Source organism: Scyliorhinus canicula, chromosome 11 (genome assembly GCF_902713615.1).
Source record: "Scyliorhinus canicula chromosome 11, sScyCan1.1, whole genome shotgun sequence".
Lineage (NCBI taxonomy): Eukaryota > Metazoa > Chordata > Chondrichthyes > Carcharhiniformes > Scyliorhinidae > Scyliorhinus > Scyliorhinus canicula.
The window spans coordinates 127,736,880-127,758,874 of record NC_052156.1 but is presented as its reverse complement, the minus strand read 5'-3'; the positions used below and the strand labels follow the sequence as shown (position 1 = coordinate 127,758,874).

The following is a 21,995-nucleotide window of genomic DNA, read 5'->3' as shown; positions in this document are numbered from 1 at the left end:
AGGCGCAGGGGCGCGGAGCACGGGCCGTTAACCTGTAGGGGCGCAGGGCGCGGAGGGTTTGTGGGGTGTAGTGTGAGGGGTACCTCGGCGGTAGTGGTGGTGGAGTTGGATCCTGCAGGCGCCAGGTCCCGGAGGGAAACAGTGTCCTGACGGCCGTCAGGGTATTCAATGAAAGCGTATTGGGGGTTGGAGTAGAGTAGGAGCACTCTTTCTACGAGTGGGTCAGTTTTGTGTGCCCGAACGTGCTTCCGGAGGAGAACCGGGCCTGGTGTCTTCAACCATGCTGGGAGCAAAACCCCCTTGGTAGTGCCCCTAGAAAAAACAAATAGCCGTTCGTGCGGGGTCTGGTTGGTGGCTGTGCATAGGAGGGACCTAATACCATGTAGCGCGTCAGGGAGGACCTCCTGCCAATGGGAGGTCGGGAGATTCCTGGACCGGAGGGTCAGTAGGACGGTCTTCCAGACCGTCGCGTTCTCCCTCTCCACCTGCCCTTCCCCCTGGGGTTGTAGCTGGTAGTCCAGCTCGAGGTGATGCCCTTGTCGAGCAGGTACTGACGCAGCTCGTCGCTCATGAAGGACGAACCCCTGTCGCTGTGTATGTAGCTGGGGAAACCAAACAGGGTGAAGATACTGTACAGGGCCCTAATGACTGTGTGGGAGGTCATATCGGGGCACGGGATAGCAAAGGGGAAGTGGGGGAACTCGTCGATAACGTTCAGGAAGTACACATTCCGATTGGTCAAGGGGAGTGGCCCTTTGAAATCGATGCTCAGGCGTCAAAGGGCCGGGAGGCCTTTACCAGGTGGGCCCTGTCTGGTCTATAGAAGTGCGGTTTGCACTCCGCACAGATCGGACAATCCCTGGTGATCGCTTTTACCTTCTCGGTGGAGAAAGGCAGATTTCGGGCTTTGATGTAGTGGGCGAGTCGGGGGACCCCCGGGTGGCAGAGGTCATTGTGGATAGCTTTCAGGCAGTCGCCTTGCACGCTGGCGCACGCGCAAGCGGGACAGGGCATCTGAGGGCTCGTTGAGCTTCCCCGGTCGATACATAATATCATAATTGTAGGTGGAGAGTTCAATCCTCCACCGCAGGATTTTATCATTTTTAATTTTGCCCCTTTGTGAGTTGTCAGACATGAAGGCAACCGATCTTTGGTCGGTGATGAGGGTGAACCTCCTACCTGCGAGGTAGTGCCTCCAGTGTCGTATAGCTTCCACGATGGCTTGTGCTTCCTTTTCGACTGAGGAGTGTCGAAGTTCCGAAGCGGAAGGGTTCGTGAGTGGTCTCCCTGCCTGATTTAGAGTGGCTGCGAGAGCGACCTCTGAGGCATCGCTCTCCACCTGGAAGGGGACGGATTCATCCACTGCCCGCATGGCCGCTTTGGCGATGTCCTCCTTGATGCAGGTGAAGGCCTGGCGAGCCTCATCTGACAGAGGAAAGAGTGTGGCCTTAAATAGTGGGCGGGCTTTGTCCGCATACTGAGGGACCCACTGGGCATAATACGAGAAGAATCCCAGGCACCTTTTGAGGGCCCTGGGACGATGAGGGAGAGGGAGTATTAAGAGGGGGCGCATACGGTCCGGGTCAGGGCCCAGGACTCCGTTTTCCACGACATAGCCGAGGATGGCTAGACTGGTCGTGCGGAAAACGCATTTCTCCGTGTTATACGTGAGGTTAAGTTTCTGGGCAGTTTGGAGAAATCGATGGAGGTTAGCATCGTGGTCCTGCTGGTCATGGCCGCAGGTAGTGACGTCATCCAAGTACGGAAACATGGCCCGCAGCCCGTACTGGTCCACCATTCGGTACATTGCTCATTGGATCACCGAGACACAATTCGTGACGCCAAAGGGAACCCGAAGGAAGTGGAAGAGGCGGCCGTCGACCTCGAACGGCGTGTAGTGGCGGTCCTCCGGGCGGATTGGGAGCTGGTGGTATGCAGACTTCAGATCCACCGCGGAGAAGACTTTATAATGGGCGAACTGATTCACCATGTCTGCAATCCTGGGGAGGGGGTACGCATCGAGGAGCATGAACCGATTAATGGTTTGGCTATAGTCCACTACCATTCGGAATTTTTCCCCGGTCTTGACGACCACCACCTGAGCTCTCCAGGGGCTTTTACTGGCCTCTATGGTCCCCTCACGTAGAAGCCTATGGATCTCGGTTCTGATAAACACCCTGTTCTGCAGGCTGTATCGCCTGCTGCGAGTGGCTACGGGTTTGCAGTCCGGCGTGAGATTGGCAAAGAGTGGATGGGGGTCGAGTTTTAGCCTAGCGAGGCTGCAGATAGTGAGTGGGGGTAGGGGCCTGCCGAAGCTAAGTGTGAGGCTTTTGAGGTTGCACTGGAAGTCGAGTCCCAGTAAGAGTGGGGCGCAGAGTTCGGGGAGTACGTATAGCTGGAAGTTCGAGTAGCTGGCGCCCTGAATCGTCAGGGTTGCGACGGTGCGCCTTTGGAGGTGAACAGAGTGTGAGCCCGAAGCGAGGGAGATAGTTTGCCGTGCAGGGAAAATAGGGAGCTAACAGCGTCTTACCAGGTCTGGGTGTACGAAGCTCTCGGTGCTCTCGGAGTCGAAGAGGCACGGTGTACTATACCCGTTCATTTTAATGGTCATCATTGAGTTGCGGAGGTGTTTCAGACATGACTGGTCCAACATGACCGCGCTGCGTTGCGGGTAGTCAGCGGCTCAATCAGCTGTGCTGGAGTGGCCCCATGATGACTGTCCGCTGAGGTCGTAATCTTCGAGATGGGTTTCAGAGTTTGAAGAGGATGGATCCCAAGATGGCCACCCCCATGGATCGCATGTGGCGGGCGGCGAGGAAGATGGCGTCCAAGATGGCGGCCCCCATGAGTCGCACGTGTCAGGTGGGGGCGGAGTCGGCATACAGGCTGCAGTATTTCGGGTACTGCGGGCCTGCGAGTTTGGGAAGTGAGTGCTCTGGGCTGCGGGAGAGTTTGGGGTGGGGGTTTTCTTTGCCAGGCATACCTGGGCATAGTGTCCTTTGCGACCGCAGCTGCTGCAGGTCGCGTTGCGGGCCGGGCAGTGCTGCCGTGTGTGTTGGGGCTGCCTACAAAAATAGCACACTGGAGCTGCGTAGTGGGTGGGTGGCAGCGCGGCACAGGCCTGGGACAGTCGCTAGTCGAGGGCCCATGATGGGGTCGCTTGGCCGGCGGGGAACGAAGTGAGGCTGCGGAACGAGACCTCCTTAGTTGTAGCTAACTCAACAGTGTCCACCAAGTTCTGGGCCCCTTTTTCAAGCAACCGCTGGTGCGCATAGTTGGACCTGAGCCCTGCCACGTATACATCTCGGACAGCGAGCTCCATATGTTGGGCGGCTGATGCAGCTTGATAATTGCAGTCCCGAGCTATTCTTCCAGTCACTCTGCAGGGCGCTGGCAGCAGGTCGTAAAAATGTGGCGCACATAGACCTCGTTGATGGGCCTCACGTACGTTTGATCGAGCATAGCCAGGGCCTCCGTATACAAGGTAGTACTGTTGAGTTGAGTAGAGATACGGTGGCTCACCCTTGCGTGCAGTAGGCTGAGTTTCTGCTCCCCCGTAGTTTCTGAAGGGCTTGATTCAGCCAGATAGACCTTGAAACATCTGAGCCAGTGTAGAAAGATTTATTTCGCCTCTGCAGCCTGCGGGTCGAGTTCTAGTCAGTCAGGTTTGAGGGCTGATCCCATAGTAGTTTTCTTCAAGTTTCCTAAGATTATTAAATTGATGTGACCATCAATTCACAAGACACGTGATTGGAAGTGAACAGTGGTTTTAATAATCTTACAACAGAGCCTGCCTGCGGCGAGATGAACTGGCAGCAGGCTCCCGACTGCAGAGCTTTATACTTCTGGTTAGTGGGAGGTGCCATGGGCGGAACCAAGGGTGGAGCCTAGTAGAAACTCCTCATCTCCCCCTATGGGGAGAGTCGCGCAACGGCTCGTATACAGAACCCACAAGGACACAATACATATAATAGAACACAGTGTGAATTACTGTACTAGGTTTATAATTCACCACATACACTGAGATCGTGGACCTCCTATTCAGTAGGGTTCTAGTTACTCTTAACAAAAATTGAGACCCATCCGTGCTGATAAGTCTCTCTTATGCAGGAGTTTTTTGCCTCTTTTAATTTCTTCCACTCTTGTTTCATTGCTTCAACTCTCTCGACCGTGTTTCAGAGCAAGAGGATTATTCTAATTGCCATTTTTCAGAATTCTAACATCTGTTCCTGGTTGTCCCTTTCAGTTGCAATCTGAAATTAAGGATAAGTACCCTTTCTGGGCACTATCTTCCCGTTTCAGTTAAGGGTCGATTGGTTATTGGTCTCTAAAGATTCTAGACGTCACTATTCCTCTAGGATGACCCTCACAATTTGCCTTACTCTAAGGATGATTTATTTTTTGGCCTCCTTTTACCAGTAATGGATGCAAGATTTTCAGTGCTGTCACCAAGATGTCTTGCAGACTTTTTCTCAGGGTCAGCATCTGCTGATTTTCAGACCCAAACTGAGTTTTAGTCCCCTCGATTCACAGAATATCTTTACTAAAGTCAATCACACATGACTTTCCAGACTAAACTCGGCAGGTAAAGTCTGACTCACATATAGACGAGAAACTTCTAATATTCTAGCCTTTGTGCCGGTTAGAAACTTCTAATATTCCAACCGTTTCTTGGGAACTAGAAACTTCTAATATCCTAGCCCCCATTCCGCTCAGCTAGAAACTTCTAATATTTTAGCCTCGCTTTACTTAGAAACTTCTAATATTCTAGGCCTCCACGCTGGGTGCCATGGAGAAAGCAAAACAACCGGCTGGGCGTAATTAACACCGTGTTAACATGTCGGGTGCTATGTAGGAAATAAAGCAATCCGCTAGGCGTAATTAGCAGGGTTTTAATTAAACGTGGGTGCCATATTGTTGAAAACTCACCACTATTCTTAGAAGTCCCTCTATACCAACAAGGGCCGACATTCTAAATGGTGAACAGGGATTCTCACTCCCAGACTCCGATGCAGGCTTCGGTGGATGCTATTCAGGTCAAACTATATTTTCAAGTTATCCTCCGGTATAACCCATACCTTCACCGAAGATTTCATCTACTTACCACTTAGTAGCATCGATCCTGGGTCCCGCATTACTAAGTAAGTAAAGTAGACTTAGGAATAACCACTGTTTCAGGTTAAAACTTTTAAATTATTTTATTATTATATTTTTTCTCTTAAAAGCTGAAATCACTTTCTTTACAGAAAGGTAAAAAGATCTTGCTTCTGGATCCTTCTGGTTGGTTGAAGGGACCTTCAGGCCCATCTTGACAATCAATCTTCTTTTTAAAATCTGGTCTTCTTTCGATGTATTTGCTGGTGAGCTCAGCTGCTATGTCTTATCTTTCCCATGACTGAGCTGACTCATAGAACATAGAACAGTACAGCACAGAACAGGCCCTTCGGCCCTCAATGTTGTGCCGAGCCTTGTCCGAAACAAAGATCAAGCTATCCCACTCCCTGTCATTCTGGTGTGCTCCATGTGCCTATCAGTTCCTCCACATTCCTCAAAACCCTGCCGTTGACCCTGTAATCCGCATTCAAATTTGTCCTACCAAAATGAATCACCTCTCACTTATCAGGGTTAAACTCCATCTGCCATTTTTCGGCCCAGCTCTGCATCCTATCAATGTCTCTTTGCAGCCTACAACAGCCCTCCACCTCATCCACTACTCCACGAATCTTGGTGTCATCAGCAAATTTACTGACCCACCCTTCAGCCCCCTCCTCCAAGTCATTGATAAAAATCACAAATAGCAGAGGACCCAGCACTAATCCTGTGGTACACCGCTGATAACTGGTCTCCAGTCTGAAAATTTTCCATCCACCACCACCCTCTGTCTTCTATGTGATAGCCAGTTACTTATCCAATTGGCCAAATTTCCCTCTATCCCACACCTCCTTACTTCCTTCATGAGCCGACCATGGGGAATCCTATCAAACGCCTTACTAAAATCCACGTATATGACATCAACTGCTCTATCTTCATCTACAAACTTAGTTACCTCCTCAAAGAATTCAGTCAAATTTGTGAGGCAAGACTTACCCTTCACGAATCCGTGTTGACTATCACGGATTAAGCTGCATCTTTCCAAATGGTCATAAATCCTTCAGAACCTTTTCCATTAACTTACCAACCACCGAAGTAAGACTAACCGGCCTATGATTACCAGGGTCATTCCTATTCCCTTTCTTGAACAGAGGAACATCATTCGCCACTCTCCAGTCCTCTGGCACTATCCTTGTTTCGCTTGAGCGCGAGTGCAATGAGGCTGGCGAATTGTGCCCTATTTGACGAAGGAAAAGGACTAGAATAGCTGAGTGGCTTGCATCACTGTGACATCAAATGGAAAGTCACAATGAGGCAAGTCACTTATCGCAGCATGTGACTGTAAGAAAAGGTTTTAGCATATCTTGTCAGTAAAATGGTGCCCTTTCTCTTTGAGTTTTTAAACAGCACTTCTGCTTGCTTCTCATGTTCCTTCTCTGCTTCTCACCTCTCGCTGAGTTCTGGTAGTTCCTGCTCTTGTCTCTGGGTTTATATTCTCCTTCTAACAGTTATTAAGTTTTTATGACTTTATTGTAAAGTAACTTTTATTTCACTTTGATTGTAAAAAGTATCTTTGATCTAAACATTCTAATACAACTAAGTATTCATTTTGACATGACCTCACCTCGCAGGTCTCTGATTACATTGTTTCCTTTGTGATGTTCAAAGTTCCTTTGTGATATTCAAAAATGCTTTGGTTTCAATAGAGGTGTGAATTCTGGTTTGGTTCCTGTCATTTCTGTAGTTTTATTTTCCAATTGTGTCCCCAGCTCATAACTTTGACTTTTATTTCAGCTTTAAATTATGTTTCTCGTAGACTGATAGTCTCCAGTTTTCTTTAATTTACCTGGTGTTAGCAGAATTTCACACCTAGAATTGTCACCAAATTCAACTGAACCGCATCCTTTCCTTTCCAGCTGCTTACTAAGATAGTTAATTTCAATGAAGGTGTGAAACATTGCTTTTAGCTGTACGCTAAAAGTTCACTTGGTTATAACTTGAAAGGTTTACATTTATCACTTAGCTCAACTGAAACCCTCATCCATGCTTTTCCAGATGCTTACTAAGATAGTTAATTTCAATAAAGGTGTGAGCTATTGTTTTTAGCTTCATACAAAAATCCTGTGTGTTTGCTAAGCCTGCTTGGGAGAAAAAATCTGCATTTTGCAATCCTGCTCTTTGCGCTGCTGTTAACCCTTTGTGGGATCTTGCCCTGTATTCTCTCATGTTTCTCCCAGACCAGATATTGCCAGACTTCCATGTTTCAAATGACACATCTTTCCATATTCTCTATTACAAAGCTCATTTACATTACTGTACTACTGTACTACCTTTATGTATGCTTTTATACCAATCTGTTCAACTCAGCACAGATCACCAATAGATGTTTATTTTGGCCACCTTATACTGGAGCAAGTACCGGTAATTTATGTTTGTTTCAATCCTTTACTCAAGTGAAAGCTTTAAGTGAAAACCACATTTATTTCTATTGAATCTGCTATTACTCAGATTTTATGCAGCGATCTGTTGTGAATGGAAGTAGAGTGTGTATCCATGTTTTTGTGGGCACGATTCTGCCTAAAACACTAAGTTAATTTGTGGTGGTTTTTTCAGGGAGTTTCCTGCCGGCTCTGCCGGTGAGCTCCCCATCGCTATTCAATGACACAAGCTACTTTTTTGGGGCACTGGGGAGTTTCTCACCGGTTTAGCCCACACTTAGATCCGCCCGGGGGTCCCCCTCTTCAGGCCCCCCCAAGCCCCCTTACAGCACCCCCTCCCTTATAGGACCCCCTCCCATCGCACCCTCCCCACCTCCCACAGGCCCCTACTTACTGCCCTGCACTCCCCCACCCTTCAACCCCCCCCCCACCCTAATTTCATGGGTATGGTCCCCCCTCAGCCCCTGACCCTTGGCAGTGCCAGGGGACAGTGCCAAGGTGCCCACGTTCCAGGCAAAGGGCCTGCACTGGCCCTGACCACCCAGGGGACTCCCAACGGCCTGGGGAGTGCCATATTTGTCGGGACCAGCTCTGACCGGCGCACGCCTGCAGCCTCCCGTGGGAGGCCGGAGAATCGACGGAGGCCAATGGATTTAAATAAATTTATTTAAACACCTGAATCCATTGTTGTTTTGTCATGACAATTTACCAAAACAATCTTTTCAATTCCTCGCAGAGGAAAATAACCCGTCCTCAGTCATTGCTTAGATTGCTCTTTGCTGCTGATGTCAAAATTTATGTAACTTAAGTTTCCCTGAATTGACCCGTTTACCTACAAGGCCCTTTAATGGCATCTCTTAAATCCCAAATAAAATTGCTTGCCAAGAACCTCCAGTTAGATAAGTGAAGATCAGTTTGATACATCCACATTGCCTTGAGAATTGATTTGGCATCATTGACATCCAGCCGCCTTAATGTTGTTTTGAGTGATGGGGTTGGCGTTGCACAAAGAAAATGAGGAGAATGTGCTTAACTTTTGGTCATGTCGTCATTAGAGAAATGCGTGAACACTAGTATTTAAAAATATATTCTTGAAATTAATTCATGTGGTGAAAGGTTATTTTTAAAAATACTTCGCAAATTGTCACTAAACTTTTTAATTATGTTCTGTCACAGGTATCCTGAAAAATAAAGTCACTTATCCACCACCTTTAAAAGAAAAGAATCGGATAAATCAAATACATAATGAACTCTCTAACTGTAAACCGACAGCTATATCTTCACGGACCTCCTCAGTAGGGTCCAGTGATGGGACCCGGACAGGCACGGGTGTATTGATAAAGCAGCCGAGCAGACAGCAATCACGAGACCAGTTAAATGGGATGACGCCAATACCCATGAGTATTAGAACGGGCACGAGCACTGTCCATGGAGACACCTCCGATTCAGAGTGAGTATCGTGGGTAAAATGGGATCTTTATTCTGAGCTGAAGTAAACAATACAGCTTAATGGATTCTTCAACAAAAAGATACCAATTTGGGTGGCACAGTGATTAGCACTGGTGCCTCACAGCTCCAGGGACCCGGGTTCAATTCTGGAATCGGGTGAATGTCAATGTAGAATTTGCACTTTCTCCCCGTGTCTGCGTGGGTTTCCTCCAGGTGCTCCGGTTTCCTCCCACAGTACAAAAATGTGCCGGTGAGGTGGATTAGCCGTGCTAAATTGCCCCTTAGAGTCCTAAAAAAGTTAGGTAGGGTTACTGGGTAATGGGGGTAGGGTGGATGTGTGGGCTTAAGTTGGGTGCTCTTTCCCAGGGCTGGTGCAGACTCGATGGACCGAATGGCCTCCTCCTGCACTGTGGGAATTTGTGATTGTTCTATTCTATATACCACCTTCCTCTCCCTCACAGCTCCAAGAAGTAATTTTTATTTTTTTATGTTTGGAGTTATAGATCCTTATCCAACTGCTCTGCTTTCTCTCTCAATCAGCAGAAGGAACAAACTCATTGATTAGCTATTTTAACACTGGCAGTGTTTGGTCAGGTTGCAGGTGGGTGGGATGCACAGTTTTTTCACCTCTTTGCATCTTGTATCAGATGTCTTTCTGCCTTTTATGGGTCAACATATGCCCCACATATTCCCCAATGAGGGAAACACAGGGGCCTCTACAATTAGTGGGATTCAATTGTTCATTCGTTTCTTTAAAAAAAAACATTTTAGAAATGATCCCATGTGATTCCACCGCAGTCAGTTCAGGGGAACGGCATATTACAGGAATCTTCAGCACTACGTTCCAAGTGTTAGCATCTTTCTTTGGGGTAGAACATAAATAGAGACTACAGTAGCTTGTCAAACCCAGGAATAAAAATAAGTTGGAACTTCTTAAATTGAGTTGTTAACTTCTGGTTCCAACCACATAGTTGCCACGAGCTACAATTTTAAAAATAGACGGGCTGTCTCACAAGACTGCCCCATTTGCCCTTCAGCATTCACTTTCTTCCTCACTGTCCAATTATTTCATATCTCATTTTCTCACTGCTTAGGCTTTTATTCCTCATCTACCTTTTTAAAATATTGGTGAATTTAGTGATTATCAAAGTGACAGATGTTAGTGTTATACAACGGACCATTTCAGTCCCTAATGTATAGTTGGCTCATTTTCAACATACGAGTTGAATTGCATTTCAAAATATGCTCGGAAAAAATAGCTTAATAATTCTATTATAAATTTCACAAAGTAATGTTATAGGAATTTTTATACTCATGGAATGTGGGCTGTGCCAGTATTTATTGACCATCCCTAGTTGCCCTTGAACTAAGGGGCTTGTTGAGCCTTTAAGAATCAACCACATTGATTTGATTTGATTTATTGTCACATGTACCAAAGTACAGTGAAAAGTATTTTTCTGCAGCCAAGGGAACGTACACATTAAGTACATAGTAGACAAAAAAAAGAATAATCCTCAGAGTACATTGACAAATTGTACATCGATAAACTGTGATTGGTTACAATGCGGAAAACAAGGGGCCAAACAAAGCAAATACATGAGCAAAAGCAGCATAGGGTGTTGTGAATAGTGTTCTTACAGGGAACAGATCAGTGTGAGGGAGAGTCGTTGAGGAGTCTGGTAGCTATGGGGAAGAAGCTGTTCTTATGTCTGGATGTGCGGGTCTTCAGACGTTTTGGAAGGGTCTGGAAAAAGGCACAGCCTGGGTGGGAGGGGTCTCTGATAATGCTGTCTGCCTTCCTGAAGCAGCGGGATGTGTAGACAGGATCAATGCGAGGGTGGAAAGCTTGTGTGATGCGTTGCCGTGGATCTGGAATCATGTGTAGAAAGCAGATTTCCTTCCTTAAAGGACATTATTGAACCAGATGTTTTTCTTGACGCTTTTTTCATGATCATCATTAGATTGAATTCAGTGCTGCAAGGTGGCGCAGTGGTTAACACTGCTGCCTCACAGCGCCGAAGACTCGGGTTTGATCCCGGCCCCGGGCCACTGTCATGTGGAGTTTACACATTTCCCCTGTCTGAGTGGGTCTCGCCCCTGCAACCCAAAGATGTGCAGGGTAGGTGGATTGATCATGCTAAATTTCCCCTCAATTGGAAAAATGTAAAACAAAAAGAAAAAAAATCATTCGAATGAATTCAAATTCCACCATCTGGAATGGTGGGGTTTTGAACCGGAGTCCCCAGGGAATTACCCAGGGTCCCTGGATTACTAGTCCAATGGCAATACCATTATGCCACCACATCAACTAATATGTTGAGCACTAATATTAGCTAATAGCGTACAACAGTAATTTTTAGACATGTTTTTCCTGATAGATTTATGTTAGAATACTAATTCTTCCAATAACATTCAAAAATACTGTTCCTTCACTATAAATAACTTTTTGTACCCGTTATTGTAGTTGTCTATACATTGAATATGATCTTCGTGCAAATGGTGTCACCCATACAATAGCAGTCTGTTCATATTCCAGAAACATTTGCCATAGTAATTAATCTTACTGTCTATGGTTTTTCTGTAACATTGGTGTCATAGCAACAGAACTGAAAAACCCCATTAAACTAAGAACCTTGAAGGGATTTTTTTTGTTATATAATTTCTAAAATACCATGAGGTAACTGCCAAGATTGTAGATGCCTAGAAGTGGTGTATGACTAGACACGCCATAGAATCTCAGACACTACATTCCTAGAACTGAGTAATTTGAATATGAGGTCCAGAAAACACCCTCGAGCTTTACTCAAGTAGTAGCTGGCCTATTTAGATTGGTTACTTGGCTAGCTAATAGGTACAGTATCTCAGAACAGCAAATTGTTCCCTAGTTTTATTTTTTTGAAAAGTCTTTGAGTTTAGCTGTAAAAAGAGTTATCACTTAATGATTGTTAAACTTTTGTCTCCCACGTGATTTCTTTTTTCTCTTCCAATTTTCTCCACCTTTTTGTGTACCCTGCTGAAGAAGGTGATTCACGCTAAGGTTCAGATTCATGAGTGCTAACAGCTAATTGATATTATGCAGCTGTATAGAACCTTAGTTTGCAGTTGTATAGAACTTTAGTTTGCAGCTGTATAGAAGCGTAGTTTGCAGCTGTATAGAAGCGTAGTTTGCAGCTGCATAGAACCTTAGTTGCAGCTGTATAGAACCTTAGTTGCAGCTGTATAGAACCTTAGTTGCAGCTGTATAGAACCTTAGTTTGCAGTTGTATAGAACTTTAGTTTGCAGCTGTATAGAACCTTAGTTTGCAGCTATATAGAACCTTAGTTGCAGCTGTATAGAACCTTAGTTGCAGCTGTATAGAACCTTAGTTGCAGCTGTATAGAACCTTAGTTGCAGATGTATAGAACCTTAGTTTGCAGATGTATAGAACCTTAGTTTGCAGCTGTATAGAACCTTAGTTACAGCTGTATAGAACTTTGTTTGCAGCTGTATAGAACCTTAGTTTGCAGCTGTATAGAACCTTGGTTGCAGCTGTATAGAACCTTAGTTGCAGCTGTATAGAACCTTAGTTGCATCTGTATAGAACCTTAGTTGCATCTGTATAGAACCTTAGTTGCAGATGTATAGAACCTTAGTTTTCAGCTGTATAGAACCCTAGTTTGCAGCTGTATAGAACCTTAGTTGCAGCTGTATAGAAACTTAGTTTGCAGCTGTATAGAACCTTAGTTTGCAGCTGTACAGAACCTTAGTTTGCAGCTGTATAGAACCTTGGTTGCAGCTGTATAGAACCTTAGTTTGCAGCTGTATAGAACCTTAGTTGCAGCTGTATAGAACCTTAGTTTGCAGCTGTATAGAACCTTAGTTTGCAGCTGTATAGAACCTTAGTTGCAGCTGTATAGAACCTTAGTTTGCAGCTGTATAGAACCTTAGATAGGCCACACTTGGAGTATAGTGTTCAATTCTGGTCGCCACACTACCAGAAGGATGTGGAGGCATAAGAGAGGGTGCGGAAGAGATTTACCAGGGCGTTGCCTGGTATGGAGGGGATTAGCTATGAGGAGAGGTTGAATAAACGCGGTTTGTTCTCACTGGAACGACGGAGGTTGAGGGGCGACCTGATAGAGGTCTACAAAATTATGAGGGGCATAGACAGAGTGGATAGTCAGAGGTTTTTTTCCCAGGGTAGAGGGGTCAATTACTAGGGGGCCTAGGTTTAAGGTGCGAGGGGCAAGGTTTAGAGGAGATGTACGAGGCTCGTTTTTTACACAGAGGGTAGTGGATGCCTGGAACTCGCTGCCGGAGGAGGTGGTGGAAGCAGGACGATAGTGACATTTAAGGGGCATCTTGACAAATACATGAATAGGATGGGAATAGAGGGGTACGGACCAAGGAAGTGTAGAAGATTTTAGTTTAGACGGACAGCATGGTCGGCACAGGCGTAGAGGGCCGAAGGGCCTGTTTCTGTGCTGTACTTTGCTTTGCTCTCTTTGTTCTTTATTAGCTAGTCCTCGCTTGAATTAATCTTGTCAGTCAATGGTGACAGATTCTTCAACATTGTGTGCGTTGATTTTTGAAGGGGATGATATAATAGAGCTGGATCTGGTATTCAATCAAGGTCCACGTTTGCACTTTGCAGTAAGAGTCGCCATACAGCATGAATCCTGGCTGATTTTTCCAACTCTCATCCCAGACCAATGTCTTCAAGGAAAATCAAACCAATCCTTCTGTCAACTCAACACACATTTAACCTGCAAGCTGATTTTTGTATCATTTGTAGCCCACAAAATGGAATATTTGCTCCTGAGATGCTGGAAGGGGATAATTGTTTTTATTTTAACTTGTTTGATTCTGTGAATTATCTTTATTCCAGCACAGACATCAATTGTAGCAACCCAAAGACAGCCAACTTAACACAAACTGGGAATCAAACTAAAGACCGTTGGTTCTATTAGTTACACACTGCTCTTGCAACCTAACCCACTGGGAAACTGAGCCGATTGTTTCTCAAAACAAACTGTAGTACATTTTGTATTATTTCATTTATATAGTGTCTTTTCACATTAAATAATTTCGTATTCTGTTAATTAATTATGTTTAAGGTACAGTAGCAGTTGCATTAGATCTGGTACACTACACTGAAAGAAGTGTTTTGTATTGAGAAAGGCCTGTTATTGATGAGTACCAGAGACCATATCATCAATGCTCCTCAACACCTTGGTTCCAGCATCTCTCTATAGGATCCCTACATGGCCTCGTCCCTCCCTATCTCTAATCTACTCCAATCCCACAATTTATCTGCACTTATTTAATTCTGGCCTCTTGTGCATCCTCGATATTAATCGCAATAACTTTGGTGGCCTTGCCTTCATTTGCCTCGACCTCAATCTCTGGAAAACCCTCCCTTTACCTCTCCACCTTTACCTCGCTTTCCTCCTTTAAGGCACCCTTTAAAACCTGCCTCTTCGACCAAACTTTCAGTGATCTGACCTAATATCTCCTCATGTGACTCAGTGTCATGTTTTTTATAATACTACAGTGAAGTTGTAATATGTTAAAAGCGGTATATAAATGTAAGTTATTATTGAGAGTGCTAATTGTTAAGAAGTGCCACTGGCATGAATGCATTTGAGTTCTTCTACACAAATGAAAAATGACCAGTTATTTATTCCGTTGGTGTCAGAAGATGGAAGCATTTTCTGGCATCGCCGTAATTCCCCATCGCATTTACCACTTGGTGATAGATTTTGAAGGAAAACCAGGTCATTTGTTTTTGTCACAAAAATGTTGTGCGCATGTCATTCATTTTTTCTTGAAGATTTTAACTTTCAATGGCTGTTCAATTAACATTATCAGGCTAGTATATATTCACTGAGCCTTATTAATACGGAGAGGGAGACTGCCTTGACTCACATCTAATTGTGGTTTGTTTGTGCCCCTGGTGCTGCTTCACAGTGACTGAGGAAATATCCTACTGGAATGGTTTAACATCATTTAACATTGTATTTGTGTATTTTGGTAAGGCTAAGGGGTGACATGTTAACAGAAAGTATAGACTTTGTTGTGCTAATTTGGTGTGAGCATCCTACATCTGGTGGTTTGAAACACAGTAGACTCAAAACTGAATATGTAATACGAGTTGCATGCTGCATTAACTGTTAACCCAACAATTTTTAACAATTAAACCATTTCATCACATCTAATAGTTTTACAATTTCACATAATTGCATAAAAATGCTAACAATAACTTTTGTTATTTTATCTCCGAGTAAATCGTATACAAGTGAGAAGGATTTCAATTGTTGATAATAAATTAGATGGCTTCATTTGATGATCAATCACAAGTTTTATTTTTTAGTAAATGTAAGACAGGTGAGCTTGAGAAATTATATTAAAATCCTATCACTCTAAAGCCGGAATACAAATTTTTAAACTGCAGTTATACAGCATTTCCCTGGGAGGTAACATAACGCTATTTTTTTCCTGGCAAACTTCGCTGTTTCTCACACTTTTAAAATGAGATTGCATAGACTCTGTTTTAAACCTTTGCCTGCATTTCAGCATCTAATTTGAAACTGCATGCTAATTTTAGTGCAACCTTTCTCTTTGAACTCGCCTGTTGGTAACACATAACCATGATTCTGCATGTCTCCCCTTCCTTTTCTCATGTCCAGAGGAAGTAATGAAACCTCAATCTGACCCATCAGGAGATCGGAAGGCTAATTGGACCCACAAGAATTCTCGCCATTGGTGATCCCAGTTCCTATGTACCTCAGACTCCATCATTGCACTGTGGTGTGTTGGCGTTGTCCACCTGAATAGGATTTCCCTCCAGCCAGTGACTGCAAATGGGAAAATAAGGCCCATGGAATGTTGAAAACTATAGTTATGGAACTGGAAGGACAGGTATGTGTGGCTTTCAAGGACGCATATTTGACTTGTGCCAAAATATAGAACAGACGTGTAACCATTGTGCAGCTCAACTGATTGTGGGCAAGTTGGATATACTGAGGAAATGGACAAGTCCCATAGTAAAACCCGAAGTACTCCACTGCCTCAAGTTCAGCCCTCTTGAGTGGAATTGCAGCCGGCCTGATCTACTTTATTTTTTTAGAAAAAGCACTATGCCTTATAAATGCCTCAATAACAAATGGTTGGACTCCATGTTGGCCGTGCCAGTAAATCGGTTTGAACAAGATATCTCCTGCACATCAGTTAAAAGTGTTGGTTGCATTAAATTCAGGCTGCAAGTGTCCTTCCATCTCGTCATTTGCCTCAAGGGTGGGAGGGTGTATTCATAAAATGAATGCCTTTTGTACAACAAATTTCTAAGATGTATAGATACTTTTATATATTTTGTAAGTCAAAATGCCTGAAGAAGTCATTTGTACATGCTTAAATTGTTTTGATTTTTGTTAATTTGATTACAAGAGGTTTGCTGAATAAGTAAATCTTCTGACTTTTATAAAGATTAGAAGATTGCACAATTTTACTTGAATTTGGTGTGTTTATATTGTAAAGTCAACATTTTTCTATTAAGAAAAAGGTGTAACAATTTATAAGAGAAATAGAACTTGAATATGTAACTTCGGAGACAAAATTATTGGAAAATTTAGAAATGAAACAAGGCCCATTTTTAGCTTAACTATGCACTTGAGCTTTGTGTTGAAACTTTTGAAAATTCACTTTTAGTTCAAGCACCTTTGTGGTCTACAAGGAAGGTGGGAGGGTAAGGTGAGGTGGGAGTTCACCAGGGTTGACCAGGAAGGGTATTTGCCAACCAGTCTTGCTTGTATTATTTGGATACCTGTGAATATTTGGCATTATTAATACTGTAGATTTGGTTTTTATTATTTTAGAATCTGAACAATTCCCGTTTGTATATTGTGACTCACCTATTGTAGTAAATTCTTCTGACTTTATTTCTGAATGTTTCTTTAAACTATTATACAATTTTATTCATGGCACATTTTAAAGCAAGATGTTTTTAAATTTTATGATAAAACTGGACTTTTTTAAAAACAGATGTATGATATTTATTAACATGCAAAACACTGGAAACACAGTATAGCGAAACAAAGTTGTAAAATAAAGAGATTTTGACTTTTTCCATCTGCCTGTGTTGACATCTCTGACTACTCGACAGCACTCTGTAGGAATTGTTGAAATGAATACTAATGCTGTCAGAGACACAGCAATAACTGAAGCATCAGTGTGGGTTACAGGACACAAACGCTGCCATCACTCGGCATGTAACACTCTTCAGAATAGAGTGAGCATCTGAGCAGAGCTAAGAGATCTCCAACTTGGGAGAAAATGAGTCAGGCTTTTGTCACACATCTCAGCAAATGTCAGCACTGACTGACGCCACCTTTAAAAGGTGGAGGCAGGACGGGGGGGACACTGACAGTCAGGGACCTATACACGGACGACAGGATCGCAAAACTGGACGAACTGACAGAGAAATTTCAGCTAGCTGGGGGGAACGAGCTACGGTACCTGCAGCTCAAAAACTTCCTACGAAAGGAGACAAGGACGTACCCACAACCGCCACGACAGACACTACTGGAAGACCTACTGGACGCAAGTATCCTAGAGAAAGGGAACTGTAGTGACATGTATGACCGACTGGTAGATAGGGACGACACCGTACTGGACGCAACAAGAAGGAAATGGGAGGACGACCTGGGGATGGAGATAGGGTGGGGACTCTGGAGCGAAGCACTGCATAGGGTCAACTCCACCTCCACGTGCGCAAGGCTCAGCCTGACGCAACTAAAAGTGGTACATAGAGCCCACTTAACGAGAAACCGTATGAGTAGGTTCTTCCCGGAGGTGGAGGACAGATGTGAGCGGTGCCAAAGAGGCCCGGCCAACCACGCCCACATGTTCTGGTCTTGCCCCAGACTTGTGGAGTACTGGACAGCCTTCTTCGAGGCTATGTCCAAAGTGGTGGGGGTGAGGGTGGAGCCATGCCCGATAGTGGCGGTCTTCGGGGTTTCAGACCAGCCAGATCTATTCCTGGGGAGGAGGGCGGACGCCCTTGCCTTTGCCTCCCTGATTGCCCGCCGTAGAATCCTGTTTGGCTGGCGGTCAGCAGCACCACCCAGAGCTGCAGACTGGCTGTCCGACCTCTCGGAATCTCTCCAAATGGAGAAAATCAAATTCGCCATCCGAGGGTCGGACGACGGCTTCCACAGAACGTGGGAGCCATTCATGCAACTGTTCCGGGACCTGTTTGTGGCCAATGTACATGAGGAAGAATAGTCGGGTGGCCAAGAACCAGGGGAAAATGGACGGGAATCGGGGGAAGGTAGCCGGGGGGAGGGGGGAGGGGGGGGGGGGGTTACGGGCTCGGTATGGGGGTTTGATGGCAAGCCAAGGCCCAAAACCAAACTATAAATAAATGCCTATAAACATGTGCCTCGGCCATATTGGGGAATGTAAAATATGTATGCTGGCTAAAGGGGGCGGCCACAATTGTTGTTATGAAGATGCTTACCTGTAAATATTCATGTTAAATTTTTGTGTTTTCCTTTTTTTTTCTCTCTCTCTAATAATTTGTAATTTGTCATATATAAAATATGAAAACTCAATAAAAAACATTTATAAAAAAAAAATCTCAGCAAATGTCACCTAGTACCATTGGCAGATCTGCCTCGTGGCAAATTTCTTCAGCAAGAAGGGAGAGCCACGTTTGTGAAATTATAACTTTTCCACATCTTGGCTTGAAATTCTTCAATTTTGGTTGAATCACAAGTCTGCTTTCAAAGGACATGAGAGACGCTTGATCACCACAAAGATACAGCTAGTCAATCAAAAAAAAATCACTTGAACATGCGCGAGTGCCTCAAATCCATAATATTTGTACAGACTGCAATCGCATTCAATCAAAACATTCAAAACATTTTCTTCAAACACGAAGAAATATTTATTTATACTTATACTTTGCAGGGAAATAAATACGTAGTCTGTACAACAAACTGCAATTCGAAAGTGGGCAAGCACCAGCCCAGGATGCTGCAAAGTGTCACACATTGTCTCATGTTCATAGAATGTACAGTGCAGAAGGAGGCCATTCGGCCCATCAAGTCTGCACCGGCCTCTGGAAAGAGCATCCTACTTAAGCCCACATCTGCACCCTATCCCCGTAACCCAGTAACTCCACATAACCTTTTGGACATATGGGGCAATTTAGCATGGCCAATCCAATAGAGGGTCAACTCCACCTCCACATGCACAAAACTCAACTCAACGGAACTAAAAGTGGTACAAAGAGCTCACTTGACCAGAACCCAAATGAGCAGGTTCTTCCCGGAGGTGGAGGATAAATGTGAACGGTGCCAAGGAGGCCCAGCAAACCACGCCCACATGTTCTGGGCATGCCCCAGACTTACCAGGTACAGTGCAATCTTCTTTGAGGCAATGTCCAAAGTGGTGGGGATGAGGGTGGAGCCGTGCCCAAAAGTGGCAGTCTTTGGTGTATCAGATCAGCCAGACTTCTTCATGGGGAGGAGGGCCGACGACCTTACCTTTGCCTCCCTGATCGCCCGCCGTAGAATCCTGCTCAACAGGCGGTCAGCAGCACCACCTAAAGCTGCAGACTGGCTGTCCGACCTATCAGAATTTCTCCAAATGAAGAAAATCAAATTCGCCATATGTAGGTCGGAAGAGGCCTTCCACAAAACATGGGAGCCATTCACCCGGCTGTCCCGGGACCTGTTTGTGGCCAGCAACTAAGTAGCCAGGGACTAAGTTAAGGCAACCAAGACACAAAGGGAAAGAGGGGGAAGACACGGGGAAACAAGAAAGTGTAACCAAACCCAGCGGGAGGTGGTGGGGGGGAAACAATGGAGGAGAACCAGGAGGGAGAAAAGAGAGGGGACCACAAGCAGTGAGACTGTGAGAACAGTTAGTAATGGCAGAGCAGGCTTGATGGGCTGAATGGACTCCTGCTTCTATTTTCTATGTATGTAGATGCATACTTGTTTTCTTCAACTGTCCAACCAACTATTTGCTTTACTGTACCTTCAAATAGTATTTAATCCTCTGGTTGACAGTTGACTGTGGGAACCTGCCAAGAGCAGCCAACCTTTCATTTTATCTGATAAAGACATTTATGAATCACGGAACTTTTTGTGCGATTGCCGACATTGCTCAAATAAAGGATGGTATGTCATTAACCGTAAAATGCTTTCAGACTAAAAAAAGAGAACGTTGAAGACTATTCCTGCAACTCCCACTTCCCTGATCATAGCAACTATTCTGCATATTTGGATTAAGCAACTGTATGCAACAGCGAAAGAGGTATTTATGTTCCCAAGAGTTGGGAACTATTTTCCCTCTGAAATTGAAAAAAGATTTGATATCAATGCCTTCATGAGCAGTGCACAGGGGTAATGAGCAGTGAAACTTTAGACTTCTGTCTCCGGTTTCCAGTGCCATTTATATGCCAGTCAACGAGTTAACAAAAGCATTCTTGTATTTCATATTGAAATCTTTGCGTAATTTGCCTAATCTTCTTTTGTGTTGGTGCACAAAGCTTACACGGACCCACCTGTATGTGACCTTTTTCTGTCTGAGAGCTATTACTATAGTAGATATGAACAAAGGTACCCGTCTATTAAAGATCTTCAGGGAGGTAATAGATGGTTCAATCTGCAGTTTTAAATATGTTGCTAAGGACTTGCTGATGTTTGTAAAAAAAAAAATGAAATCAAACTTCTCCCCTAACTTTAGATATATTTTTACAAATTTTATTTCTTCCAGTTTTGTTGGTGGTTTTGCCCTGCCATTTGGATCGCCTCATTTGTATCATGTACTCTCCAGAGATGGTGATTGGTGATTGTTCAATCCTGTCACAAGCTTCTGCCAGCAAAGCTATAGAAACAGGACCTGTGGGCAAATGGGAAAGATGGCCTGATTAAAACTAGTTCGTCATATTGCTGTTACTGAGCAGTGATATAAAATGTTATTCTTTGCAACATAAGACAAATCATATACATAATAAATTATATTCCACGTACGATTAATATTCCACTGATGATAGCGAGGAGAACTCTTTCAGTGATTTCCAAGGCAGATGTACTTGACCTCTCTCTACTTTTTATCAGGATTTTATAAGCGACAAACTTCGAATATTTTCCAACATCCAGACCATTTACATGACTTTTTCTCTGTTGTGAAACTTGTGCCCACTTTGACACGTGGTATGTTCTTATGACATTGTTTAACTAATTTTTATGATAATGTAGGGCTCCCCAAAGCTGATCGTGCAAACCCTACAATGTAGAAGGAATCCATTCAGCCCATCAAGTCTGCACTGACCCTCCGACAGAGCATTCTACCTCGGTCCTCGCCCGATCCACATAACCCACCTAACATTTGGCAGTCAGGGGCAAGTTAGCATGGCCAATCCACCTAACCTAATGTAGTCAGAAGTCCTTTTCTGGCTGTTTTCCATTATGTACAAAAGGCAACATTAATGGATCATCATCATTCCAGACTGCAGCAAACAAGCAGAAGGCTCATGTCTGTCTCTCCTATCGCTTCTCGGCCTTTTGACTAAGATCAAGCGTAGCGCTTCTTGGCCTTTTGGCTAAGATCAAGCGTAGCGCTTCTTGGCCTTTTGGCTAAGATCAAACGTAGCGCTTCTTGGCCTTTTGGCTAAGATGAGCATGGGATCAGGTGTAATGCCTGGATCTGGTATGTGTCTCTAGTAGGGACCATGAATTGGATTCAATTTGAATTTGGATTAGTTTTTGAAGCAGGCAAGGAGCTGGATTAGGGGTTCGTCCCTGTCCACACTCTGAGCTCTGGCTTTGTAACTCTGACAAAGTAATGGATTAAAAAAAGGTCTGTCTTTCCTGCCCCTCCACACGATGTTCTGGCTGATGACTGGATCACGATCACCTGATGAAGTGGCTACGGTAACAACAGACAGATTGCATAGGTCAACTAACAATTCCTGTAAAATAGTGTGCTCCTTCCTGATCGGATCTAAAATGGTTCCATCTTGAGTT

At 44.4% G+C, this 21,995-nt stretch overlaps 1 protein-coding gene across 5 annotated transcripts in view; it reads left to right on the top strand.

Annotated features, from left to right (window-relative positions):
* celsr1a (cadherin EGF LAG seven-pass G-type receptor 1a) overlaps positions 1 to 17,087 on the top strand; it is a 386,197-nt gene extending 369,110 nt beyond the window's left edge. Inside the window, exons 35-37 of one of the 5 annotated variants that reach the window (XM_038811388.1) lie at positions 8,706 to 8,979; positions 11,998 to 12,000; positions 15,648 to 17,087. In XM_038811388.1, coding sequence (XP_038667316.1) covers positions 8,706 to 8,979; positions 11,998 to 12,000; positions 15,648 to 15,672 — 302 coding nt within the window. In that variant the 3' untranslated portion in view covers positions 15,673 to 17,087. Of the gene's footprint in view, positions 1 to 8,705; positions 8,980 to 11,997; positions 12,156 to 15,647 lie in introns of those variants that run through there. The other 4 variants (XM_038811389.1, XM_038811385.1, XM_038811386.1 and 1 more) reach the window with 4 other exon arrangements.
* Positions 17,088 to 21,995: the final 4,908 nt, after the last annotated feature.